The 26,328-nt window shown below is 51.9% G+C and overlaps 1 protein-coding gene across 1 annotated transcript in view; it reads left to right on the forward strand.

Moving 5' to 3' along the window:
• LOC136601935 (autophagy-related protein 13-like) overlaps positions 1-26,328 on the forward strand; it is a 117,198-nt gene that overhangs the window by 21,940 nt on the left and 68,930 nt on the right. The window contains exons 3-8 of the mRNA XM_066588853.1: positions 7,426-7,522; positions 10,775-10,865; positions 13,852-13,950; positions 23,816-23,926; positions 25,452-25,579; positions 25,663-25,780. Of these exons, the coding sequence (XP_066444950.1) occupies positions 7,426-7,522; positions 10,775-10,865; positions 13,852-13,950; positions 23,816-23,926; positions 25,452-25,579; positions 25,663-25,780 (644 nt within the window). The remainder of the gene's footprint in view (positions 1-7,425; positions 7,523-10,774; positions 10,866-13,851; positions 13,951-23,815; positions 23,927-25,451; positions 25,580-25,662; positions 25,781-26,328) is intronic.

A 26,328-nucleotide genomic window follows, 5' to 3' on the forward strand; every position in this document is an offset into this window, starting at 1 on the left:
TGGGGTGCTGTGGTTGCCAAAAAGCAGGTAGCCTGCCGCAGCCAGTGGGGTGCTGCGGGTGCCAAAAGGCAGGTAGCCTGCAGCCGGGGTGCTGCGAATGCCAAAAAGCAGGGAGTCTGCAGCAGCCGGTGGGGTGCTGCGGGTGGCAAAAGGCAGGTAGCCTGCAGCAGCCGGTGGGGTGCTGCGGGTGGCAAAAGGCAGGTAGTGTATAGCCGGGGTGCTGCGGGTGCCAAAAGGCAGGTAGGCTGCAGAAGCCGGAGGGGTGCTGCAGGTGGCAAAAGGCAGGTAGCCTGCAGCAGCCGGTGGGGTGCTGCGGGTGGCAAAAGGCAGGTAGCCTGCAGCAGCCGGTGAGGTGCTGCGTGTGCCAAAAGGCAGGTAGCCTGCAGCAGCCGGTGGGGTGCTGCCAGTGCCAAAAGTAGGTAGTCTGTAGCAGCCGGTGGGGTGCTGGATGTGCCAAAAGGCAGGTAGCCTGCAGCCGGGGTGCTGCGGGTGCCACTGCAGATAGTCTGCAGCAGCCGGTGGGGTGCTGGAGGTGCCAAAAGGCAGGTAGCCTGCAGCAGCCGGTGGGATGCTGCGGGTGCAAAAACGCAGGTAGCCTGCAGCAGCCGGTGGAGTGCTGCGGGTGCCAAAAGGCAGTTAGCCTGCAGCATCCGGTGGGGTGCTGCAGGTGCCAAAAAGCAGGTAGCCTGCAGCAGCTGGTGGGGTGCTGCCGGTGGCAAAAGGCAGGTAGCCTGCAGCAGCCGGTGGGGTGCTGCGGGTGCCTAAAGGCAGGTAGCCTACAGCAGCCGGTGGGGTGCAGCGGGTGCCACAAGGCAGGTAGCCTGCAGCAGATGGTGGGGTGCTGCGGGTGCGAAAAAGCAGGGAGCCTGCAGCTGGGGTGCTGCGGGTGCCAAAAGGCAGGTAGCCTGCAGCAGCCGGTGGGGTGCTGCGGGTGACAAAAGGCAGGTAGCCTGCAGCAGCCGGTGGGGTGCTGCAGGTGCCAGAAGGCAGGTAGCCTGCAGCAGCCGGTGGGGTGTTGCGGGTGCCAAAAGGCAGGTAGCCTGTAGCAGCCGGTGGGGTGCTGCGTATGCCAAAAGGCAGGTAACCTCCAGCAGCCGGTGGGATTCTGTGGGTGCCAAAAGGCAGGTAACCTCCAGCAGCCAGTGGGGTGCTGCGGGTGCCAAAAGGCAGGTAGCCTGCAGCCAGGGTGCTGAAAGGGGGGCCAAAAAGCAGGGAGCCTGCAGCAGCCGGTGGGTTGCTGCGGGTGCCAAAAGGCAGGTAGCCTGCAGCAGCCAGTGGAGTGCTGCGGGTGCCAAAAGGCAGTTAGCCTGCAGCAGCCAAAGGGGTGCTGCAGGTAACAAAACGCAGGTAGCCTCCAGCAGCCGGTGGGATGCTGTAAGTGCCAAAAGGCAGGTAGTCTGCAGCAACCGGTGGGGTGCAGGATATGCCAAAAGGCAGGTAGCCTGCAGCATCCTTGGGATGCTGCGGGTGCCAAAGGGCAGGTAGCCTGCAGCGGGGGTGCTGCGGGTGCCAATGCAGATAGTCTGCAGCAGCTGGGGTGCTGTGGTTGCCAAAAAGCAGGTAGCCTGCCGCAGCCAGTGGGGTGCTGCGGGTGCCAAAAGGCAGGTAGCCTGCAGCCGGGGTGCTGCGAATGCCAAAAAGCAGGGAGTCTGCAGCAGCCGGTGGGGTGCTGCGGGTGGCAAAAGGCAGGTAGCCTGCAGCAGCCGGTGGGGTGCTGCGGGTGGCAAAAGGCAGGTAGTCTATAGCCGGGGTGCTGCGGGTGCCAAAAGGCAGGTAGGCTGCAGCAGCCGGAGGGGTGCTGCAGGTGGCAAAAGGCAGGTAGCCTGCAGCAGCCGGTGGGGTGCTGCGGGTGGCAAAAGGCAGGTAGCCTGCAGCAGCCGGTGAGGTGCTGCGTGTGCTAAAAGGCAGGTAGCCTGCAGCAGCCGGTGGGGTGCTGGATATGCCAAAAGGCAGGTAGCCTGCAGCCGGGGTGCTGCGGGTGCCACTGCAGGTAGTCTGCAGCAGCCGGTGGGGTGCTGGAGGTGCCAAAAGGCAGGTAGCCTGCAGCAGCCGGTGGGATGCTGCGGGTGCAAAAACGCAGGTAGCCTGCAGCAGCCGGTGGAGTGCTGCGGGTGCCAAAAGGCAGTTAGCCTGCAGCATCCGGTGGGGTGCTGCAGGTGCCAAAAAGCAGGTAGCCTGCAGCAGCCGGTGGGGTGCTGCGGGTGCCTAAAGGCAGGTAGCCTGCAGCAGCCGGTGGGGTGCAGCGGGTGCCACAAGGCAGGTAGCCTGCAGCAGATGGTGGGGTGCTGCGGGTGCGAAAAAGCAGGGAGCCTGCAGCTGGGGTGCTGCGGGTGCCAAAAGGCAGGTAGCCTGCAGCAGCCGGTGGGGTGCTGCGGGTGACAAAAGGCAGTTAGCCTGCAGCAGCCGGTGGGGTGCTGCAGGTGCCAGAAGGCAGGTAGCCTGCAGCAGCCGGTGGGGTGTTGCGGGTGCCAAAAGGCAGGTAGCCTGTAGCAGCCGGTGGGGTGCTGCGTATGCCAAAAGGCAGGTAACCTCCAGCAGCCGGTGGGATTCTGTGGGTGCCAAAAGACAGGTAACCTCCAGCAGCCAGTGGGGTGCTGCAGGTGCCAAAAGGCAGGTAGCCTGCAGCCAGGGTGCTGAAAGGGGGGCCAAAAAGCAGGGAGCCTGCAGCAGCCGGTGGGTTGCTGCGGGTGCCAAAAGGCAGGTAGCCTGCAGCAGCCAGTGGAGTGCTGCGGGTGCCAAAAGGCAGTTAGCCTGCAGCAGCCGAAGGGGTGCTGCAGGTAACAAAACGCAGGTAGCCTCCAGCAGCCGGCGGGATGCTGTAAGTGCCAAAAGGCAGGTAGTCTGCAGCAACCGGTGGGGTGCTGGATATGCCAAAAGGCAGGTAGCCTGCAGCATCCTTGGGATCCTGCGGGTGCCAAAGGGCAGGTAGCCTGCAGCCGGGGTGCTGCGGGTGCCACTGCAGATAGTCTGCAGCAGCCGGTGGGGTGCTGGAGGTGCCAAAAGGCAGGTAGGCTGCAGCAGCTGGTGGGTTGCTGCGGGTGCAAAAACGCAGGTAGCCTGCAGCAGCCGGTGGAGTGCTGTGGGTGCCAAAAGGCAGTTAGCCTGCAGCATCCGGTGGGGTGCTGCAGGTGCCAAAAAGCAGGTAGCCTGCAGCAGCTGGTGGGGTGCTGCCGGTGGCAAAAGGCAGGTAGCCTGCAGCAGCCGGTGGGGTGCTGCGGGTGCCTAAAGGCAGGTAGCCTGCAGCCGGGGTGCTGCGAATACCAAAAAGCAGGGAGTCTGCAGCAGCCGGTGGGGTGCTGCGGGTGGCAAAAGGCAGGTAGCCTGCAGCAGCCGGTGGGGTGCTGCGGGTGGCAAAAGGCAGGTAGTCTATAGCCCGGGGGCTGCGGGTGCCAAAAGGCAGGTAGGCTGCAGCAGCCGGAGGGGTGCTGCAGGTGGCAAAAGGCAGGTAGCCTGCAGCAGCCGGTGGGATGCTGTAAGTGCCAAAAGGCAGGTAGTCTGCAGCAACCAGTGGGGTGCTGGATATGCCAAAAGGCAGGTAGCCTGCAGCATCCTTGGGATGCTGCGGGTTTAAAAGGGCAGGTAGCTTGCAGCGGGGGTGCTGCGGGTGCCAATGCAGGTAGTCTGCAGCAGCTGGGGTGCTGTGGTTGCCAAAAAGCAGGTAGCCTGCCGCAGCCAGTGGGGTGCTGCGGGTGCCAAAAGGCAGGTAGCCTGCAGCCGGGGTGCTGCGAATACCAAAAAGCAGGGAGTCTGCAGCAGCCGGTGGGGTGCTGCGGGTGGCAAAAGGCAGGTAGCCTGCAGCAGCCGGTGGGGTGCTGCGGGTGGCAAAAGGCAGGTAGTCTATAGCCCCGGGGCTGCGGGTGCCAAAAGGCAGGTAGGCTGCAGCAGCCGGAGGGGTGCTGCAGGTGGCAAAAGGCAGGTAGCCTGCAGCAGCTGGTGGGGTGCTGCGGGTGGCAAAAGGCAGGTAGCCTGCAGCAGCCGGTGAGGTGCTGCGTGTGCCAAAAGGCAGGTAGCCTGCAGCAGCCGGTGGGGTGCTGCCAGTGCCAAAAGTAGGTAGTCTGTAGCAGCTGGTGGGGTGCTGGATGTGCCAAAAGGCAGGTAGCCTGCAGCCGGGGTGCTGCAGGTGCCACTGCAGGTAGTCTGCAGCAGCTGGTGGGGTGCTGGAGGTGCCAAAAGGCAGGTAGCCTGCAGCAGCCGGTGGGATGCTGCGGGTGCAAAAACGCAGGTAGCCTGCAGCAGCCGGTGGAGTGCTGCGGGTGCCAGAAGGCAGGTAGCCTGCAGCAGCCGGTGGGGTGTTGCGGGTGCCAAAAGGCAGGTAGCCTGTAGCAGCCGGTGGGGTGCTGCGTATGCCAAAAGGCAGGTAACCTCCAGCAGCCGGTGGGATTCTGTGGGTGCCAAAAGACAGGTAACCTCCAGCAGCCAGTGGGGTGCTGCGGGTGCCAAAAGGCAGGTAGCCTGCAGCCAGGGTGCTGAAAGGGGGGCCAAAAAGCAGGGAGCCTGCAGCAGCCGGTGGGTTGCTGCGGGTGCCAAAAGGCAGGTAGCCTGCAGCAGCCAGTGGAGTGCTGCGGGTGCCAAAAGGCAGTTAGCCTGCAGCAGCCGAAGGGGTGCTGCAGGTAACAAAACGCAGGTAGCCTCCAGCAGCCGGTGGGATGCTGTAAGTGCCAAAAGGCAGGTAGTCTGCAGAAACCGGTGGGGTGCTGGATATGCCAAAGGGCAGGTAGCCCGCAGCGGGGGTGCTGCGGGTGCCAATGCAGGTAGTCTGCAGCAGCTGGGGTGCTGTGGTTGCCAAAAAGCAGGTAGCCTGCCGCAGCCAGTGGGGTGCTGCGGGTGCCAAAAGGCAGGTAGCCTGCAGCCGGGGTGCTTCGAATGCCAAAAAGCAGGTAGGCTGCAGCAGCCGGAGGGGTGCTGCAGGTGGCAAAAGGCAGGTAGCCTGCAGCAACCGGTGGGGTGCTGCGGGTGGCAAAAGGCAGGTAGCCTGCAGCAGCCGGTGAGGTGCTGCGTGTGCCAAAAGGCAGGTAGCCTGCAGCAGCCAGTGGGGTGCTGCCAGTGCCAAAAGTAGGTAGTCTGTAGCAGCCGATAGGGTGCTGGAGGTGCCAAAAGGCAGGTAGTCTGCAGCAGCCGGTGGGGTGCTGGAGGTGCGAAAAGGCAGGTAGCCTGCAGCAGCCGGTGGGGTGCTGGAGGTGCCAAAAGGCAGGTAGCCTGCAGCAGCCGGTGGGATTCTGTGGGTGCCAAAAGACAGGTAACCTCCAGCAGCCAGTGGGGTGCTGCGGGTGCCAAAGGGCAGGTAGCCTGCAGCCAGGGTGCTGAAAGGGGGGCCAAAAAGCAGGGAGCCTGCAGCAGCCGGTGGGTTGCTGCGGGTGCCAAAAGGCAGGTAGCCTGCAGCAGCCGGTGGAGTGCTGCGGGTGCCAAAAGGCAGTTAGCCTGCATCAGCCGAAGGGGTGCTGCGGTTGCCAAAAGGCAGGTAGCCTGCAGCAACCGGTGGGGTGCTGGACTTGCCAAAAGGCAGGTAGCCTGCAGCAGCCGGTGGGGTGCTGCCGGTGCCAAAAGGCAGGTAGCTTGCAGCTGCTGGTGGGATGCTGCTGGTGCCAAAAGGCAGGTAGCCTGCAGCAGCCTAAGGGGTGCTGGATGTGCCAAAAGGCAGGTAGCCTGCAGCCGGGGTGCTGCGGGTGCCAATGCAGGTAGTCTGCAGCAGCCGGGGTGCTGTGGGTGCCAAAAGGCTGGTAGCCTGCAGCAGCCGGTTGGGTGCTGCGGGTGCGAAAAGGCAGGTAGCCTGCAGCAGCCGGTGGGGTGCTGCGGGTGCGAAAAGGCAGGTAGCCTGCAGCAGCCGGTTGGGTGCTGCGGGTGCGAAAAGGCAGGTAGCCTGCAGCAGCCGGTGGGGTGCTGCGGGTCGCAAAAGGCAGGTAGCCTGCAGCCGGTGGGGTGCTGCGGGTGCCAAAAGGCAGGTAGCCTGCAGCAGCCGGTGGGGTGCTGCGTGTGCCAAAAGGCAGGTAGTCAGCAGCAGCCGGTGGGGTGCTGGAGGTGCCAAAAGGCAGGTAGCCTGCAGCAGCCGGTGGGGTGCTGCAGGTGCCAAAAGGCAGGTAGCCTGCAGCAGCCGGTGGGGTGCTATGGTTGCCAAATGGCAGGTAGCCTGCAGCCGGTGGGGTGCTGCGGGTGCCAAAAGGCAGGTAGCCTGCAGCAGCCGGTGGGGTGCTGCGGTTGCCAAATTGCAGGTAGCCTGCAGCAGCCGGTGGAGTGCTGCGGGTGCCAAAAAGCAGGTAGCCTGCAGCAGCCGATGGAGTGCTGCGGGTGCCAAAAAGCAGGTAGCCTGCAGCAGCCGGTGGGGTGCTGCGGGTGTCAAAAGGCAGGTAGCCTGCAGCAGCCAGTGAGGTGCTGCGGGTGATAAAACGCAGGTAGCCTCCAGCAGCCGGTGGAATGCTGCGGGTGCCAAAGGACAGGTCACCTGCAGCAGCCAGTGGGGTGCTGCGGGTGCCAAAAGGCAGGTAGCCTGCAGCAGCCGGTGGGGTGCTGGATGTGCCAAAAGGCAGGTAGCCTGCAGCTGCCGGTGGGGTGCTGGACGTGCCAAAAGGCAGGTAGCCTGCAGCAGCCGGTGGGGTGCTGGACGTGCCAATAGGCAGGTAGCCTGCCGCTGCAGGTGGGGTGCTGCGGGTGCCAAAAGGCAGGTAGTCTGCAGCAGCCAGTGGGGTGCTGGAGGTGCCAAAAGGCAGGTAGCCTGCAGCAGCCGATGGGGTGCTGGAGGTGCCAAAAGGCAGGTAGCCAGTAGCAGCTGGTGGGGTGCTGCCGGTGGCAAAAGGCAGGTAGCCTGCAGCAGCCGGTAGGGTGCTGCAGGTGCTTAAAGGCAGGTAGCCTGCATCAGCCGGTGGGGTGCTGCGGGTGCCGAAAGGCAGGTAGTCTGCAGCAGCCGGTGGGGTGCTGCGGGTGCCAAATGTTGCGGATTTTCCGTGTGGAAAATTTGGATGGAAAATCTGCTCCATGTAGATGTAGCCTAAAGGAATGCTAAATCTGGAAGTACATAAAGCCAAAATACCGAAAACCCGTTTTTAAGTCGGTGGAGGGAAATTGTCCTAAAAGCCAATAAGGCATGCTGCAGTTTGATGTCACAAAAACTGCATTATTGAAGTGAACTGTGGTGGATTATGTGCAGTTTATTCGTGTAGCGTTCTAAGTAATGAGCATCTTATGAAACTATTCTGGATAGACCCTTAAAGAATGCTCTTACATACAAGCTCCTTTTTACTCCTATAGTAATCTGCTGTGCAAAGCTCGCTGCACATGGTTGGCAGTCCATGACCTAAAGCCCTAGGGCAGCACAGATTTTAATTCTATTGCTATTTCATGTGACTGAACTGTAATTGTCAGTGTATCTACAGATCACTCTAGTCCTTGGTGTAGTTGTCACTATCAGTCCTCATTGCTGTTTCTTTTTTGCAGGTTTCCAAGCAGTATGTGTCGGGACGGTAGGGACCCCCATTGGAACCCTAACATTGACCTGCGCCTATAGAACCAATCTGGCTTTCATGTCTACTCGGTAAGCCAAGTCGCCACAGGTATGCAGTTATACGGTAGACTCCCGATAAAATAACGTGTACGTCATTATTCACAATGCACACTTCTAGACTAGTTCAGTGCCTTATCATACACTTCCATTATACTAGATTTGTATGCCAATACCCCTACACCCAAGGATAAATTTAGCTACAAGATAGATGGCAGTAAGCGTCTATAGGACAACTAGGCCCAGCAGCTCAATAACATCAATGTGTTTGTTGCATTTCAGGCAGTATGAAAGGACCCAGCCCATCATGGGGATTATTATTGATCATTTTGTTGACCGACCTTTCCCCAGTACCTCACACATGCATCCCTGCAACTACGGGTGAGGACACAGGCAGCATGCACACATACCGTCTAGAGCCACAGAGGACATCAGCTCAGAATCTACTCAGATTACACACATCTTGTAAATGTTTAACAACTGATAGGACATATGTTGTAGCTCGTTTTAACCTTTCTGATCTCTTGTGGAAGTCAAGACACTATCTCTGCTGGTACATGTAGATTCACAGTTCGTGGAAATTGTCATTTTCTTTAAAATCAGGATCTATGGATCTCCCCTAATTACTTGACTTGTAAAAGAAAATACAGTAAAACCATAGGTCTTGTTATGGGAAATACATCATATCCCTCTGACTTCACTGTACTGCTCCAAATTGGTTACAATGAGAAGTGCATGCATGCAGAGTAATTGACACTGACACAATGTTTGTCAACATCAGTAAGCTTCTGATCTATTAATAGCATCACTATCCCAAATGACATAGCAATAGAGATACATGCCCCTAAAGTCATAACAACTCATGATTGGCTTAGTTTGCAATGACTAACATATGTTAACGCCTTAAGGTGTGTGTTACTACTAAAATACGTGATTCCTAAGAAAATAAACTTATCCTGTGTTCATTATCCTTTAAAATGCGATGGTGGGGGCCTCAGAGTGCTCTCAACAACTTTTGTCCTGGGAAAGAAGTGTGGGAGTCACAGAAGCATCTTGTACATTCCAGCATACAAAACGTTAACCATTTAGATGGAAGGAAGAATATATATATATATATATATATATATATATATATATATATATATATAATGTGTGTCTGCATAGGCTGATGCGAGAAGCATAGAAAATATATATAATATAGAATATATATTATTACTGTAACAGTCTATTCAGGTAGATGTCTAGTTATGGCCATGATGTCTTATCTGTTAACGATAACTACGTTATGGCGCTCAAACATGATGGAAGGAGTGGTGGTGTTTGATGCTCACCAGGCACCCAATTCCTGCGCTGTGCCCCCCTGAAGTTGGCACGTGCGTAGTGATACTTTTTTCAGCTTGCTGTTTGCATGCACTCTCCAATTTATATGTAGTAGAGCGTGCACACTGTGAGCAGAAAAGAGGTAAGCTGTGTTGCTGGCAGAGACAGCGCAGGAGTGTGGCATCCGGTATCAAACGCCACTCCGCATTCCTTCATGTCTGAGCCCCATAACATAGTTTATGGGGCTCAAACGTGATGACAAGTTAAAGAAGCACTCAGAAGTTATCCTGTTTGTACTCCCATTTGTAAACTTTAGGTAAAAGGTAGTTCTGGGAATTGTCTTACCCAGTGCTTTATCGCAGAATTATTAGCTCTCATCTTGGTCGCTGTTGACTATGTGACAATGCCAAACCTCCACAAACGCACATACAGACGCGCTGACAACCCAATTTGCACAGCGCGTACTGTGTGGACTAGCATTCAGTCTCACTGCACATCTATGAGAGCCTTGATGTGGATCTCCAAAGCTTGAATAGAAAAGACTGACTTCTAAGCTAAACAGCAGGAACTATGGGATTTAGGTTTTAAAATGTCCACATGGTATATAGAGAGGTCCATGTCCCGGGACCCCCCTATCTAGGGGGTATAACGTGACCTAGAGGATGTGGGGAGGACCCATGTGTTGGCTAGAGGCGCGTTATTGAAAGCAATAGCTCGGGCTTACCTGAGAATAGTGAGAGTGATCACTGAGTTGAACAGGTTACCACGGGAGGTGGTGAGTTCTTCTTCCATAGAAGTGTTCAAACAAAGGCTGGACAAATATCTGTCTGGGATGATTTAGTGAATCCTGCACTGAGCAGGGGGTTGGACCAGATGACCCCAGGGATCCTTCCAACTTTACCATTCTATGATTCTATGAATATATGCGAGAGAGGAGAGAAGCAAGAAATGGAACTAGTAATAAGTAGGGTGTCAACTTAGTTTATTGTTATTTGTACAGTTGTAAAGGATCAAACGATCAGACCCAAAGTTTGTGCCCCCCTCCACTCCAGTTTTCCCTCCCTTTCCATTTCTCCCCCTTCCCTTCACCCATTTCTATGCCACCCTTACTCTTCCCTTTCATGCAAGACAGGCTGAAAAATATGGCAAGAGTTCCGAAATTCCATAGAATCGATGAAAGGTCATCTGACATGAACCCCCATCCCCCCGGAACATAACTCATACCGCAGTGGATATGACTGGGTATGCGAGGGGAAAATTTTGCGTAATTGTTAAAAGGAAAAATTTCTTTCAATAAAAATATTTAGAGGTAAAACAACCCTAACTGCAGCCTGGACCATAGCTATTAACCCTTTCCAATCCACTATATGACGTCTAAAGACATTCTGAATGAAGGCTGTACAGCTTCTGATATCGGAAGACGTACGGCAGGGTATTCTTACTGTATATTACTGGCCGCTCTGTTGTCAGGGGGCCTCTCCAGAATACCGCAGTACTGGCTCTAGCCAGCAGGGGGTGTCATTGTGTAATGGCAGAAAGAGAAAATTCCCTAAAAAACCCTGAATTCAAAATTGGACTGCAAAGGGTTAATTCTGCATTAAAGCATCGGGTAAGCAATCGTTTACCTAATTCACTAACATCTGGATGCAATTTATGCCTGAACAACGTGCATTGCAACCAATGTCGCCATGTAGCCTTAGCTAAGAAGCCAAATTACCCCTTTCAGTGCAGACTTTGTACCTCGGGTATGTGCTTTGTTTTAGTTTGTGGTAAAAGACCTTAATAGGTGTCTTTGTGGCTACTGAAGCCACCAATCTGGTCAGTTCGGCCAGATAAGCAGATCTTTTGTGTCCGTCCTATAGCAGTGCTGGGTTTATCACACACTAAATAAGTATGGTATTTGCACTTCTATAATAGTCTGGGATCATTCTTTTGCATGGGCTTTGTTTTAATGTATCCCAACAGGGCACCCGAGGAGCCAGGAGCTGCATACCCATCTGTGGAGGATTCCCAGGATGTCTGTGCCACATCCTTTTCTACATCCCCTCCATCACAGGTAAGTTTGCGCTGCATTTACAGCATAACCCATCATCCTGCCATGTGCAGATACTCACTGTAGCAGATTTCATTAACCACATCTCTTAAGAAAACTGAAGCCTTTCAGATGCTTGTGATGGTATAATTTCAATTTATAAAGTTGGTTTCAAAGCGAATGTCAACCCTTGACTACCCTTGTTAGAGTTAAAGAAAAGAAAGCGTTCAAAAACCGCTGAAGATTATATTCTTTATATCTTGATTATAGGAGGGGCTCAGTTTTTCTGACACAGCTGCATATTCGCTGCAGACATAGATTTAAAAGCTACCTGCAGCCACCACTAGAGGGAGCTGACTGCATAGTATTACAGACTAGACCCAATGATAACACAATATGTAGTCAGCTCATTTTAGTGGTGGCTGCAGAAGCCAAAACATCATCATTATTTTTAAAGATTGTGGGTGTATTCACGCAGGCAATATTTTTTCCCCGTTCAAGTTCTGCCAGATTTCAAGATGGAAAAAGAACTCCCTTTTAGAGATGAGCGAGCACCAAAATGCTCGGGTGCTCGTTACTCGGGACGAAATTATCGCGATGCTCGAGGGTTCGTTTCGAATAACGAACCCCATTGAAGTCAATGGGCGACCCGAGCATTTTTGTATATCGCCGATGCTCGCTAAGGTTTTCATTTGTGAAAATCTGGGCAATTCAAGAAAGTGATGGGAACGACACAGCAACGGATAGGGCAGGCGAGGGGCTACATGTTGGGCTGCATCTCAAGTTACCAGGTCCCACCATTAAGCCACAATAGCGGCAAGAGTGGGCCCCCCCCTCCCAACAATTTTTACACACTGCCTATTTTTGCCTTTTGCACACTGCCTATTTTCTATTAATACGTCTTCTGTCCCTGCGTCACCACTACTGGCCCTGGAGTATGTCAACTAACTGCAAACTGTAGCACTGTGGACTGCAATACGGCGGTGATGTAACTGCCAACACAGAGCCAGGAAATAATTTTGCGCAAGCCTGCTGTAACACTTAGCTGGCTGCATATGAATTAGGAGGACAACTACACCCAGCAGAGACCCAGAACACTGAGGACGGTCACAGGCAGCCCAAATAGATGTTTTTTCACAAATGTTTTTGGAAAGGCACACTGCCTATATTCTATTAATATGTCTTCTGTCCCTGCCTCACCAGCACTACTGGCCCTGGACGATGTATAATAATTACTGCAGGACGCAATGCTCTGCACAGCCGATATACAAAAAAAAAAAAGTACAACACTGCAAAAAGCAGCCTCCACACTACTGCACACGGTTAGATGTGGCCCTAAGAAGGACCGTTGGGGTTCTTGAAGCCTAAAATACTCCTAACACTCTCCCTATAGCAGCTCCGGCATCAGCAGCACTTTCCCTGAGCTATGGCAGAACGCATCTGTGGCGAGCCGCGGGAGGGGCTGATTTATATACTCGGGTAACACCTGATCTCGCCAGCCACTCACTGCAGGGGGGTTCTATAGGGCTTGAACGTCGCAGGGGGAAGTTGTAATGCCTTCCCTGTCTTTCTATTGGCCAGAAAAGCGCGCTAACGTCTCAGAGATCAAAGTGAAAGTAACCCGAACATCGCGTGGTACTCGTTACGAATAACGAGCATCCCGAACACGCTAATACTCGAACGAGCATCAAGCTCGGACGAGTACGTTCGCTCATCTCTAGAGATGAGCGAACACGTTCGGCCCCGCCCCTTTTTCGCCCGAACACCGAACTTTGCGAACACCTCGGTGTTCGGGCGAAAAAGTTCGGGGGCCGCCGTGGCAGCGCGGGGGGGTGCGGCGAGGAGTGGGGGGGAGAGGGAGAGAGAGAGGGCTCCCCCCTGTTCCCCGCTACTGCCGCCCGCGCCGCCGCGCATCTCCCCGCCCCCCGGCGGCACCCGGACACTTACGCGCGAACACTGCAGTGTTCGCTAAAGCCGGTGTCCGGGTGCGGATGTGTCCGTAACGGACACGTTCGCTCATCTCTACTCATCTCTACTCCCTTTTTCTTCATTGATCCAGGGAATATTCTGACTGCCATTATGGAGTCGGGAAGGAATGTTTTCCCCCAGATGGGCTAATTGTCTTCTGCCTCATTCGGGGTTTTTTGCCTTCCTCTGGATCAACAAGGAGGAGGTGGAAACAGGCTGAACTAGATGGACACTGTCTCCCTTCAGCCTAACATACTATGTTACTATGTATTTCAATGGGTTTAATTTTCTCTTTGACCAATTGTCCGAGTTTGAAAAATTGCTGCATGTTCTGTTTCTTTGCCCTTTTTTCCCAATATGAAAGCGTGGAGGAAAAAAAATTGCAGAACATTTGAGTGCGATCTGTTTTTTTATATTGGAACCAGATGCGATTGTTTTTTTGTTTTTTTTTTCTCCACACGCGAAACGTTTAATATAAATCAGATTGTGTGTTTTTTGCGCAAAAACGCTTCGCCTGTGTGAATACTGCCTAACTGCAACTTCCAAAAGCTTTTGAGATGTCATAGAAACATGTCAAACGTTTTGATCATGATGAGAAACAATCGCTAGAACAAAGCAGCTGAAACCCTCATCCGAGTGCTGTCACTGCTGGCTGAAGACTGGCTCAATAGAAGGTCTATGAGCCCATCTTCAGCTAGAGAATGGTGGAGCGCTCCGATGACTTCTTCAGCTGGTTTGTTCTAGCGATCATTGGGGGTCTCTGCAATCCAAACTTGACATGTAACTGCGCTTTCCATAGCACATAGGTACACATGTAATCTAAGTACACGCAGGTGATTTTGTGCTCTGTGTCAAATAAATGGAGCGCCGACACATTAAGAAATCCAATCTACACAGAATTTTTGGATCTAATATTGACACGTTGTTAAACAGGTGGAGATTCAGTTCGAGGGTTCAGTAAAGTGAAGCCTGGTATCTGCAGCCATATCTTACCTGTCTGCTCTCTCTTTCTGTCCGTCTCTCTCTGGCTTATTGTGTGTAGTGTGTGTTCACTCTCAGTAAGGCACAGTGTCAGACAGCCACTCCTGTGGTTACAGACTCCCACAGGGTCCTGACGATGGGACTGACCTTCCCTCACCAAGTGAGTCCAATACTGTGTGAGCCTGTGTATTGCTGTAATGCATAGAGAGTAAACTGCAGTACTTATAAAGATTGACCTCTCATATTATTCGGGGTGGGGGTTGGGGGCCATTTTTTTGACACCAATATTCAACATTTTAGTTTTTAAAATCTCACAAAGAATTTGGTGAAAACGTAAAAATAACTCGTGAAATTCTGTCATATTTAATACTTTTTGTCTGCTAGCCCCCACCCTGCTCTCCAAAAGCCACACATTTTATTTTTCCCACAACTTGCTTATGAGGGCTTGTTTTTTTTGCATGTGGTGTTTTTTTTATTTATTTATAACACTATTTTAATATATGTTATATTGAAAAACTTTTATACATTTTTAAGGTGGGTCCAATGAATATTGCAATTGCACCATAAATACTTGGGTTTAGGCCTCATGCACACGGGGCAAATTGAGCAGCGGATTCCACGCTTGTCAGCAGGCACGGGCGATCCGCTGCTAAATGTGACCATCAATTTGTGTGGAGATTCCTCTCTCCACGCGCACCAGGGGATTTTTTTTGCGGCCGCTACGTGCCGAAAATAAAACGCAGCATGCCCTATTTTTAGAGCGGATACACAGGGACTGCTTCCATTGAAGTCAATGGTAGCCGTCCCTTCTGTGGCACTTCTGCGATCAGCATTGCAGAAGTGTCGCGGATCTGCATCATCGCCTATGCAATGGCGCTGGGAAATCTGTACTGCGCATGTGCACCAGAGCGCCAACTCCACATCCGCCGTATAGAAGAAGAAAGCATCTGACAGGGTCACAGGCAGCGGGAACGGGAGGATTCCGTCCAGGATTTCCCGCACTGAATCCGTGCATGAGGCCTTAGTTGTTAGTGTCCATTGTGCAGTATAAAGGTAATGATAATTTTGTCCTGAGTAGAGATGAGCGAACGTACTCGTCCGAGCTTGATATTCGTGCGAATATTAGGGTGTTCGGGATGCTCGTTACTCGTAACGAGTACCACGCGGTGTTCCGGTTACTTTCACTTCCTTCCCTGAGACGTTAGCGCTAGAGATGAGCGAACACGTTCGGCCCCGCCCCTTTTTCGCCCGAACACCGAACCTTGCGAACACTTCAGTGTTCGGGCGAAAAAGTTCGGGGGCCGCCGTGGCAGCGCGGGGGGGTGCGGCGGGGAGTGGGGGGGAGAGGGAGAGAGAGAGGGCTCCCCCCTGTTCCCCGCTACTGCCGCCCGCGCCGCCGCGCATCTCCCCGCCCCCCGGCGGCACCCGGACACTTACGCGCGAACACTGCAGTGTTCGGCAAAGCGGGTGTCCGGGTGCGGATGTGTCCGTAACGGACACGTTCGCTCATCTCTAGTTAGCGCGCTTTTCTGGCCAATTGAAAGACAGGGAAGGCATTACAACTTCCCCCTGTGACGTTCAAGCCCTATACCACCCCCCTGCTGTGAGTGGCTGGGGCGATCAGATGTCACCCGAGTATAAAAATCGGCCCCTCCCGCGGCTCGGCTCAGATGCCTTGTGAGTTAGCTGAGGGACAGTGGTATCGTGCTGGAGCTGCTGTAGGGAGAGCGTTAGGAGTGAGTGTAGGCTTCAAGAACCCCAACGGTCCTTCTCAGGGCCACATCTACTAGTGTGCAGTACTGTGTTAGCACTGTATATATTTTTTTTTTTTCAAAATTGGATCTGCATAGCATTGCGCCCTGCAATAGGGACAGAAGTGGTGGTTAGGCAGGGAGAGTGTTAGCAGTGAGTGTAGGCTTCAAGAACCCCAACGGTCTTTTCTAGGGCCACATCTATCCGTGTGCAGTACTGTCCAGGCTGCTGTTAGCAGTGTTGCATATTTTTTTTTTTTCTCAAAACCGGCTGTGCAGACCATTGCACCCGGCATTAATACTACAGGGATAGAATTGTGTAGGCAGGGCCAGAAGACATACATTATTCATTGAATAGAAGCAGTGTGGCTTTTCCTTTGAAAAACAAGGGAAAAAATTCTATTTCGCCTGCCTCTGACAGTCCTCAGGGCTCTGGGTACGTGTGTGCAGAACGTAAAAAAAAATCAGACGCAGCCAGCTACGTTTTACTGCAGGCTTGCGCCAATTTTTTTCCTGCATGGGAAATCCCTGATCTGCTGGAGCCAATAACTTTGCATCACTGCAGTTCTGTGACACATTTGCAGGGCCACAACACAGTTATTAAACTTAGTAGTATTCATTGAATACACGCAGTGTAGCTTGTCCTTTGAAAAACAAGGGAAAAAATTCTATTTTGGCTGCAGGCTTGCGCCACTTTCTTTCCTGCCTGGGAAATCAAATCACTGGTAATACACCATGCTGAGGGGTAGGGGTAGGCCTATAGGACGTGGACGCGGGCGAGGACGCGGAGGCCCAAGTCAGGGTGTGGGCACAGGCCGAGCCAGTGTGGTGGCCAGGGGTAGAGGCAGGGCCAGACCGAATAATCCACCAACTGTTTCCCAAAGCGCCCCCTCGCGCCATGCCACCCTGCACAGGTCAAGGTGCTCTACGGTGTGGCAGTTTATCACAGAGACGCCTGACGACCGACGAACAGTGGTGTGCAACCTTTGTCGCGCCAAGATCAGCTGGGGAGGCACCACCAACAGCATGCGCAGGCATATGATGGCCAAGCACCCCACAAGGTGGGACGATGCCCGTTCACCGCCTCCGGTTTGCACCACTGCCTCTCCCCCTGTGCCCCAACCTGCCACTGAGATCCAACCCCCCTCTGAGGACACAGGCACTACCGTCTCCTGGCCTGCACCCACACCCTCACCTCCGCTGTCCTCGGCCCCATCCAGCAATGTCTCTCAGCGTAGCGTCCAGACGTCGCTAGCGCCACAGTTTGAGCGCAAGCGCAAGTACGACGCCACGCACCCGCACGCTCAAGCGTTAAACGTGCACATTGCAAAATTGATCAGCCTAGAGATGCTGCCGTATAGGCTTGTGGAAACGGAGGCTTTCAAAAGCATGATGGCGGCGGCGGCCCCGCGCTACTCAGTTCCCAGTCACCACTACTTTTCCCGATGTGCCGTCCCAGGCCTGCACGACCACGTCTCCCGCAACATTGTACGCGCCCTCACCAACGCGGTTACTGCCAAGGTCCACTTAACAACAGACACGTGGACAAGCACAGGCGGGCAGGGCCACTATATCCTCCTGATGGCACATTGGGTGAATTTAGTGGAGGCTGGGACAGAGTCAGAGCCTGGGACCGCTCACGTCCTACCCACCCCCAGAATTGCGGGCCACAGCTCGGTGGTGGTATCTGCGGCGGTGTATGCTTCCTCCACTAAAGCACCTTCCTCCTCCTCCTCCTCCAACGCAACCTCTGTCTCGCAATCAAGATGTGTCAGCAGCACGTCGCCAGCAGTCGGTGTAACGCGGCGTGGCAGCACAGCGGTGGGCAAGCGTCAGCAGGCCGTGCTGAAACTACTCAGCTTAGGAGAGAAGAGGCACACGGCCCACGAACTGCTGCAGGGTCTGACAGAGCAGACCGACCGCTGGCTTGCGCCGCTGAGCCTCCAACCGGGCATGGTCGTGTGTGACAACGGCCGTAAGCTGGTGGCGGCTTTGCAGCTCGGCAGCCTCACGCACGTGCCATGCCTGGCCCATGTGTTTAATTTGGTGGTTCAGAGCTTTCTGAAAAGCTACCCCCACTTGTCATACCTGCTCGGAAAGGTGCGCCAGCTCTGCGCACATTTCCGCAAATCCCACACGCACGCTGCCACCCTGCGGACACTGCAACATCGGTTTAATCTGCCAGTGCACCGACTGCTGTGCGACGTGCCCACACAGTGGAACTCTACGCTCCACATGTTGGCCAGACTCTATGAGCAGCGTAGAGCTATAGTGGAATACCAACTCCAACTTGCGCGGCGCAGTGTGAGTCAGCCTCCTCAATTATTTACAGAAGAGTGGCCCTGGTTGGCAGCCATCTGCCAGGTCCTTGGAAAATTTGAGGAGTCTACCCAGGTGGTGAGCGGCGATGCTGCAATCATTAGCGTCATCATTCCTCTGCTATGCATCTTGAGAAGTTCCCTGCAAAGCATAAAGGCAGACGCTTTGCGCTCGGAAATAGAGCTGGGGGAAGACAGTATGTCGCTGGATAGTCAGAGCACCCTCCTGTCTATATCTCAGCGCGTTCAGGAGGAGGAGGAGGAGCATGAGGAGGATGAGGAGGAGGGGGAAGAGACAGCTTGGCCCACTGCTGACGGTACCCATGCTGCTTGCCTGTCATCCTTTCAGCGTGTATGGCCTGAGGAGGGGGAAGAGGAGGAGGAGGAGGAGGAGGATCCTGAAAGTGATCTTCCTAGTGAAGACAGCCATGTGTTGCGTACAGGTACCCTGGCACACATGGCTGACTTCATGTTAGGATGCCTTTCTCGTGACCCTCGCGTTACACGCATTCTGGCCACTACGGATTACTGGGTGTACACACTGCTCGACCCACGGTATAAGGAGAGCCTTTGCACTCTCATTCCCGAAGAGGAAAGGGGTTCGAGAATGATGCAATACCACAGGGCGCTGGTGGACAAACTGATGGTAAACTTCCCATCCGACTGCGCTAGTGGCAGAAGGCGCAGTTCCGAGGGCCAGGTAGCAGGGGAGGCGCAGAGATCATGCAGCATGTACAGCGCAGGCAGGGGAACATTCTCCAAGGCCTTTGCCAGCTTTATGGCTCCCCAGCAAGACTGTGTCACCGCTCCCCAGTCACGGCTGAGTCGGCGGGAGCACTGTAAAAGGATGGTGAGGGAGTACGTAGCCGATCGCACGACCGTCCTCCGTGACGCCTCTGCCCCCAACAACTACTGGGTGTCGAAGCTGGACACGTGGCCTGAACTCGCGCTGTATGCCCTGGAGGTGCTTGCTTGTCCTGCAGCTAGCGTCTTGTCAGAGAGTGTGTTTAGTGTGGCTGGGGGAATCATCACGGATAAGCGTACCCACCTGTCAACCGACAGTGCCGACAGGCTTACACTCATCAAGATGAACAGCGCCTGGATTTCCCCAGACTTCTCTTCTGCACCAGCGGACAGCAGCGATACCTAAGCAATACGTATTATGCACCCGCGGATGGAAACATCGTTCTCTCTCACCATCCAAAACGGGGACATTTCTGCTTCATCAATCTGTGTATAATATTCCTCCTCCTCCTCCTCCTCCTGCTCCTCCTCCTGAAACCTCACGTAATCACGCCGAACGGGCAATTTTTCTTAGGGCCACAAGGCTCACTCATATAATTTTTCGAAACAATTTTTATACGTTTCAATGCTCTTAAAAGCGTTGAAACTTTAACTTGAACCAATTTTTCGTTAAACTGGGCTGCCTCCAGGCCTAGTTACCACTTAAGCCACATTAACCAAAGCGAGTAATAGGTTTCACCTGCCCTCTTGGTTGGCCATGGCCAATTTTTTGGATGTACATTAGTACTGTTGATACAGCAATTTTTGTGGCCCCTCGCCTACAGTGTAATCATAGCAATTTCTATGTTCTTCGCCTGCACTCATGGTACAGAAAGGTGTGTGGGGTTGGCCTACACTTTAGCTACATAAATGTAACTTGTGCCTTGTCTATACTGCAGCTACTGAAATGGAACGAAGACTGCGCTCCCACTATACTGCTGCTTCGGAATTGTTACTGGGGCCTGTCTTGAGTGCTACTATTTCTGAAATGGAACGCATACTGTGCTCCCCCTATAATGCTGCTAGTGATATGTTAGTGGGGCCTGTCCTAATGCTACGGCTGAAATGTTACTAATTATGGGCTCTGCCTATACCGCTGCTAATGGTATGTCTCTGGGGTGTGGAAACAGAGGCTTCCCAAAGACATGATGGCGGCGAGGCCATTTCCCACCAACGCTGTTACTGTTAAGGTGCATATAACCAGGGACACGTGGAGAGGACACGTAGTGCCTCCAAAACATCCCCCGCCACGGCCCACTTAATCCTGGCCACATTCTGAAAACCAACAAAATAAAACCGCGCTACTAGGTCCGCAGTCACCACCACATTACCACCAACGCGGTTACTGTTAAGGTACATATTACCAGTCTGACTGGGGCATGCAGTGTTGGCCGGAGCCCACCTGCATTAAGCACGACATTACTACCTCAGCTGTGTTGGGCAATGCAATGGGATATTTTTGTGTACCGCCGGTGGCTTCCTGGCACCCACCCATGCTGTGGGTCCACAGAGAATTATAAATGCATCTGTTTTCACTTCTAAAGAACCCCAGTCTGACTGGGGCATGCAGTGTGGGCCGAAGCCCACCTGCATTAAGCACGACATTACTACCTCAGCTGTGTTGGGCAATGCAATGGGATATTTTTGTGTATCGCCGGTGGGTTCCAGGGAGCCACTCATGCTGTCGGTCCACAGGGACTTCACAATAGGGAGTTGTACCTGCCTGTGTCAATGAATTAAAAAGCCCGGTCTGACTGGGGCATGCAGACACCTTGACAGAATGAATAGTGTGTGGCACATAGGTTCCCCATTGCTATGCCCACGTGTGCAGCTCCTGATGGCGGTGGCACAGGATTCTATTTCTCATTGCTTCTGTACAGCATTGTGGGCTATCGCCCCGCCCCTTTTAAAGAGGGTCGCTGCCTAGCCGTGCCAACCCTCTGCAGTGTGTGCCTGCGGTTCCTCCTCATGGCAGACGCACTTCTAAATAGACATGAGGGTGGTGTGGCATGAGGGCAGCTGAAGGCTGCGCAGGGACACTTTGGTGTGCTCTGTGGGGGGGGGAGGGGGGGGCGGTTGGGCAGCATGCAACCCAGGAGAAGTGGCAGTGGAGTGTCATGCAGGCAGTGATTGTGCTTTGTTGGAGGTAGTGTGGTGCTTAGCAAAGGTATGCCATGCTAATGAGGGCTTTTTAGAAGTAAAAGTTTTTGGGAGGGGGGGGGGCCCACTCTTGCCGCTATTGTGGCTCAATAGTGGGACCTGTGAACTTGAGATGCAGCCCAACATGTAGCCCCTCGCCTGCCCTATCCGTTGCTGTGTCGTTCCCATCACTTTCTTGAATTGCCCAGATTTTCACACAAGGAAACCTTAGCGAGCATCGGCGAAATACAAAAATGCTCGGGTCGCCCATTGACTTCAATGGGGTTCGTTACTCGAAACGAACCCTCGAGCATCGCGAAAAGTTCGTCCCGAGTAACGAGCACCCGAGCATTTTGGTGCTTGCTCATCTCTAGTCCTGAGGGGTATTACGATTACAGCAACACAAATTTTATATAAAACCTTTTTTTGTTCGTTTTACTATTTTTGAAACATTTTCTCAGACCCATAACTTTTTGCTCAGCTGTACAACTTTTTGAATACTTTTTTCTTTTTGGTCTGGGATCTGAGGCGACCACAAAAATGCAATTTTACTATTATGCCTTTTTCCCCCCTACTTGGTGTCTAAAACACAACATTTTAATAGTTCAAACTTTTAAGGATGCAATGATACCAATTATGTATGTTCGTATTTTCATATGATAAATGAGGGGAAAAAGTGGTTTAACACGTATTTCGGGATATTGATATTATATACATAAATAATTTACCGCATAAGCCAACCCGAATATAAGCTGAGGCACCTAATTTTACCACAAGAAAAATGGGAAAACTTAATGATTCGAGTATAAGCCAGCACCCCCCAGCAGGGATTTTCGGGGAAGGGCTTTAAATATAAGCCCTTCCCTGAAAATCCTCCCTAGTTGTAGCAAAAAAAAAAAATTATACTTACCTCTCAGCTGCTGCCGGGGCTCAGGCTCGTCTAGCCGCTTGGGTCCCGTCACTGTAATGAAGTTCTTTCAAAGAATGGCCGAGCTGTGATTTGCTGAGTGCTATGACCAATCACAGCAGCGCTCAGCTGTCATTCAATGAATGGCTGAACGCTTAGCCAGTCAGACGCAGCCCTTTCAGCAGGCGGGGATATTAAATCCCCGCCTGCTGAAAGAACTTTATTACAGTGACAGGACCGAAGCAGCTAGATGCACCTAAGCCCCGGCAGCTGCGGAGAGACTAGTATAGATTTTTTTTTTCATGTTAATGAGGCCTGAGTACGGGACCCTAGCTCGAGTATAAGCCGAGGCGGCTTTTTTCAGCATAAAAAATGTGGTGAAACAGTCGGCTTATACTAGAGTATATACGGTGTGTGTATATATATATATATATATATATATATATATATATATATATTACAATTTTTTGGGGGGGTTAAAGGTCTTTATTTTGCACTCCAGTCCTACTAGGCAACTTGAATATATAATTGCTTGATTGCTCACATGATACCCTGCAGTACTTCTGTATAGAAGTATATTGTGCTGTTAGCGCTATCCTATTATATGATATATACCCTCTGACAAGGGTGTAGGCTTGGAGGCTTACACTAGGTCCCAGGCTCACATAAAATAAACACTCGGCATTCCATGTTGAATCCAGGGCAAGCAGTCAGGAACACCCCCTTCCCCACCCCGCTAATGGCTTAGATGTCACGGTCGCTATTGATCGCAGCATTTACCGTAAGTGGTTTAAACCATTGTTGCAGGCAAGTATTGTCAATATACAACACAACCGGCACCTACCCGTATAGTGGGGTCAGCTTATTGAGCCGGCTTCATACACCACTTCCAACATTCTGACATAGTTATCACCTTCCCAACATATCACATACAATGTGGACCCAGTCTTGTGCTTTATTATAGCACAGATATGTGTGGAACGTAAGGCTGGGTTCACATGGGGCGGAATTTCCATGCAGACTTTCCGCTTGCAATCTTAAGCAGCAGAGTAGACGAGATTTGCAAAACTCTCATCCACACGCTGTGGGCAGTCCGCTGCAGCCAAGCCGCGCTGAAACTGACATGCTGTGTGAAATTGAAAGCGGCAACATGTCAATTGTATCGCCGTTTCCACTGCGGGCTCTCTTCTCTCTATGGGGAGAGATTCCCACAGTAGAATACAGGAAGTCTAGCCGCCTCATACCCATGCGAATTGTGTGGGTTTTGAAGCTGCCTTTCCGCCGCGGAAATCTCACAGAATCTCCATGCGGTCCCACTGTGGACATTCTGTGAGATTTCCGCAGGATTTCTGCCCCGTGTGAACCCGGCCTAACTCAGCATATTTATGCACACATGCATACAGAAATGTAAATGGCAACACTTGTCAAACTCTGCATAATTCTTGCAGTTTTACCTTCTCTCCATCTTCTAACTTCGCCTTTTAGACTTTGGTCTGACCCCGCCAGCAATCACTAGTCTGAATCTCCAAAACACCGTGGTTCTCCATCACATAGGTTGGAGATAAATCTTCAAGAAATGTTGACAACTACTTCAGTGACTTCTGGCCTTCACAGATGATTGCTCTGGAGGGCCGGGTAGTATCTGCCTGTAGTGGGTTTTTAAAAATCCAAGCTATATTGTTTCCCCAGGAATAAAGTGCAGCGGCCAATGTGCACGTCTGTTATATCTGCCCCTCTGTTGTAGTAGACAATGTGCAAAACGACCCAGAATTGTCTTTCCTGCATTGGCTAATGAGTACAGACACGGCTCTTGGGGTACTTTTAGTACATTCGGTATACATGTTCCCATGGATAGTATGATGCAGCAGAAATAGTGAATGAATTATATTGATAACATTCTTTTCCTACTTCATGACTTAAAAGCAAAAAAAAAACAACCTACCGGAAAACTCACTTAAATATAAGGTTAATATTCCTTTAACGTGAGTTGGATCACAAGTCCTACCCACAATCTCTTCATACAGCTTCACATTGAGCAAAGCATAAGGGAGTGTGATAATTGCTTATTAATCTTGCGTTTCCTTTCTTCCATCTCTTTATTTCTTCCTTTCTCTCATCGCTTTCTAGCTGTACAGCTCTCGCCTTTCTTACCAGCCAACTGTCCTTGGAGCTGCATCCTCAGACCTGGGCTACCCTGTGGCCTTGGCTGCTGGAGTGAGCGCTACCCTTCCATACCAGGTACTCCTCGGGAGGAGGAGACGGGCTTAATGCACAAGAATAGGATTAATGAAACACGTTTATGGGGAGGTGGCGAATCTCATAGGTTCTGGTAACGTGAATAATGGCATCACAGAGAGTTTATCTGTCCTAAGCTCTAGTGCACCCAGATCAATGGGAGGAAAATTTGGATGGGGATCATGTATTGATTCTGCTTTTCCTCCTAAGCTTGTGCTGCTGCGGGGAGCTGATGGATAAAGCTGGCTGCTCTGAAGCTGATAACTTTGTAGTAAACTGTGGTCATGGGGTAGATTAGAACCAACATGCTGTGCTAGCTATTCTGGAAATGTTTTCTTCAAGTCTCATTAGTTCTATGGTGGTTTTTATCCTAAGGCCTATCTAGAGAATAGAGCACATGGAATATGTTGCAATAATGATTGTATCCCTAGACGCACCTAATACCCACCGTGCATTGGTAGTGTTTAACTATTGGTGTACTACACCCACTCTGATTGGCCAGAGTAGCTACATGAGGAATCCAAGGTCAGTAGTGGCCTCTGTATTTAAGACAATGGGATGGGAGTCATTTATTAAAGGTTTTATGCCAATTTTGTGGCATAAAAATGTAAGTTGCGGGTTATGGTGTACATCAAATTTGTGACTATTTGTTTGTGGTAAGTAGGAGGGGCTTATTGGGAGGGTGGGGCATATTGTGGAGCAACACATTTACTATCATTTCAAATCATAACAAACAAATCTACACCGGCTCATAGCTGGCATAGATGTGCTCTTCTGGCCAAAAGATGCGCCAGCTTATTTTGAAGTGTGAGCCCCTGCAAAGAATCCTGCTTGAATCCAAGGTTTAAAGTGTGTTTCCACAACTTGGAGCTGTGCTGTCAACTCCGCATAAGGAAACAGCATTCATAACAATTCCCGAATATACTTGTATTAGCAGATTTGCTTAAAGGGGTTGTTCAGGACTTCTACTGTTGATAATCTATCCTCAGGATAAGTCATCAATAGTTGAACGGTGGGGGTCTGCCACTCGGGATCCCTTCTCATCTGCTGTTTTCTGGGCTGCTGTCAGTGTGAGCAGCCCTGGAAGCAGATAGCACTGTCCGTATTGCAGTGGTCGGAGTTGGTACTGCAGGTACAGCATTGATTCAATGCAGTACCAACCCAGGTTGTTGCAATGTTGACAGTGCTACTTGCTTCCAGCGCTGTCAGCAGGCCTGGCGAACAGCTGATCTGTATGTATCCCAAGTGGCAGATCATCAATAGTGTAGAGAGAAAGAAAAAAAAAATTCTGACATCCTCCTTAAATTTCTGTATCGGGTTAAACGGAATGTAACGGGCCAACAACTGCAGGACTTTAAAGTTTCCAAGGTGACTTGTCCATTAGCAGGCATGAATGGTCTGTAGTCAGTCAGGGGTATAGTAAGCAGCCAGAACTATGAATTCCAGCAGCAAGTTTCCTTATATATAGTGAAGAGTGTAACTCCAAGGTCCGAATTGTTCGTTAACCCATTTTTTTTTGTATTAATAGATGATGGTGCCAGGAAAGGAGGGTGGGTTGCCCAATATTACTGCCCAACCTGCACATGGTACTCAAGCAGATCATGACAGAGCGGTTTTGACTTCACCATCACATGTAACTGGCACTACCTACAGCAGGTAAGTCCTCAGCCTATGAGTCCATAGACCTTCCAATCTTACTGTGACTTAGTTTTTACATTTATCCTTGCTTTTCTGTGCAGTGAGGAAGCAGACATCCCATCTGGGAGCAGCACTGCGGGGAGGAGCTCTCCCAATAAGTCTCCCCATATTCTTTTCACCCGTAAAGTTGGGGCTTTTGTGGAAAAACCTTCCCCTCAGGTGAGTGAACACAGCTTTAGAGGATGTCCAAGTGGATGTCTGTGCTGATCCTATTAACCCCTTAAGGATATGGCCTCATTTGGTTCTTAGACTATCAGGCAAAAGCCAGAAGCCAAGTGCACTGGCTTAATACTATGTTATCCACATAGAAAATGGTAACCTTAAAGGGGTTGTCCCGTGGCAGCAAGTGGGGTTATACACTTCTGTATGGCCATATTAATGCACTTTGTAATATACATCGTGCATTAAATATGAGCCATACAGAAGTTATACACTTAGCCCCTCCGTTGCTGGCGTCCTCGTCTCCATGGCGCCGACTAAAGCTGCCTTCTCCTTCCATTAGACGCGCTTGCGCTGTGCGGTCTTCTGTTCTCTTGAATGGGGCCGCTCCGGCGTGCTCGCGCTCGCATTAATATTGCCATACAGAAGTGTATAACCCCACTTGCTGCCGCGGGACAACCCCTTTAAAGCAACCCTCCAATTTCGGATTGTATTATAAAATAAATATATGTATTTCCAAGATCTGTGCAGTTTGTTGGTTCTGTACA

The sequence above is a fragment of the Eleutherodactylus coqui genome, unplaced genomic scaffold (genome assembly GCF_035609145.1).
Source record: "Eleutherodactylus coqui strain aEleCoq1 unplaced genomic scaffold, aEleCoq1.hap1 HAP1_SCAFFOLD_246, whole genome shotgun sequence".
In the NCBI taxonomy this organism is placed as follows: domain Eukaryota; kingdom Metazoa; phylum Chordata; class Amphibia; order Anura; family Eleutherodactylidae; genus Eleutherodactylus; species Eleutherodactylus coqui.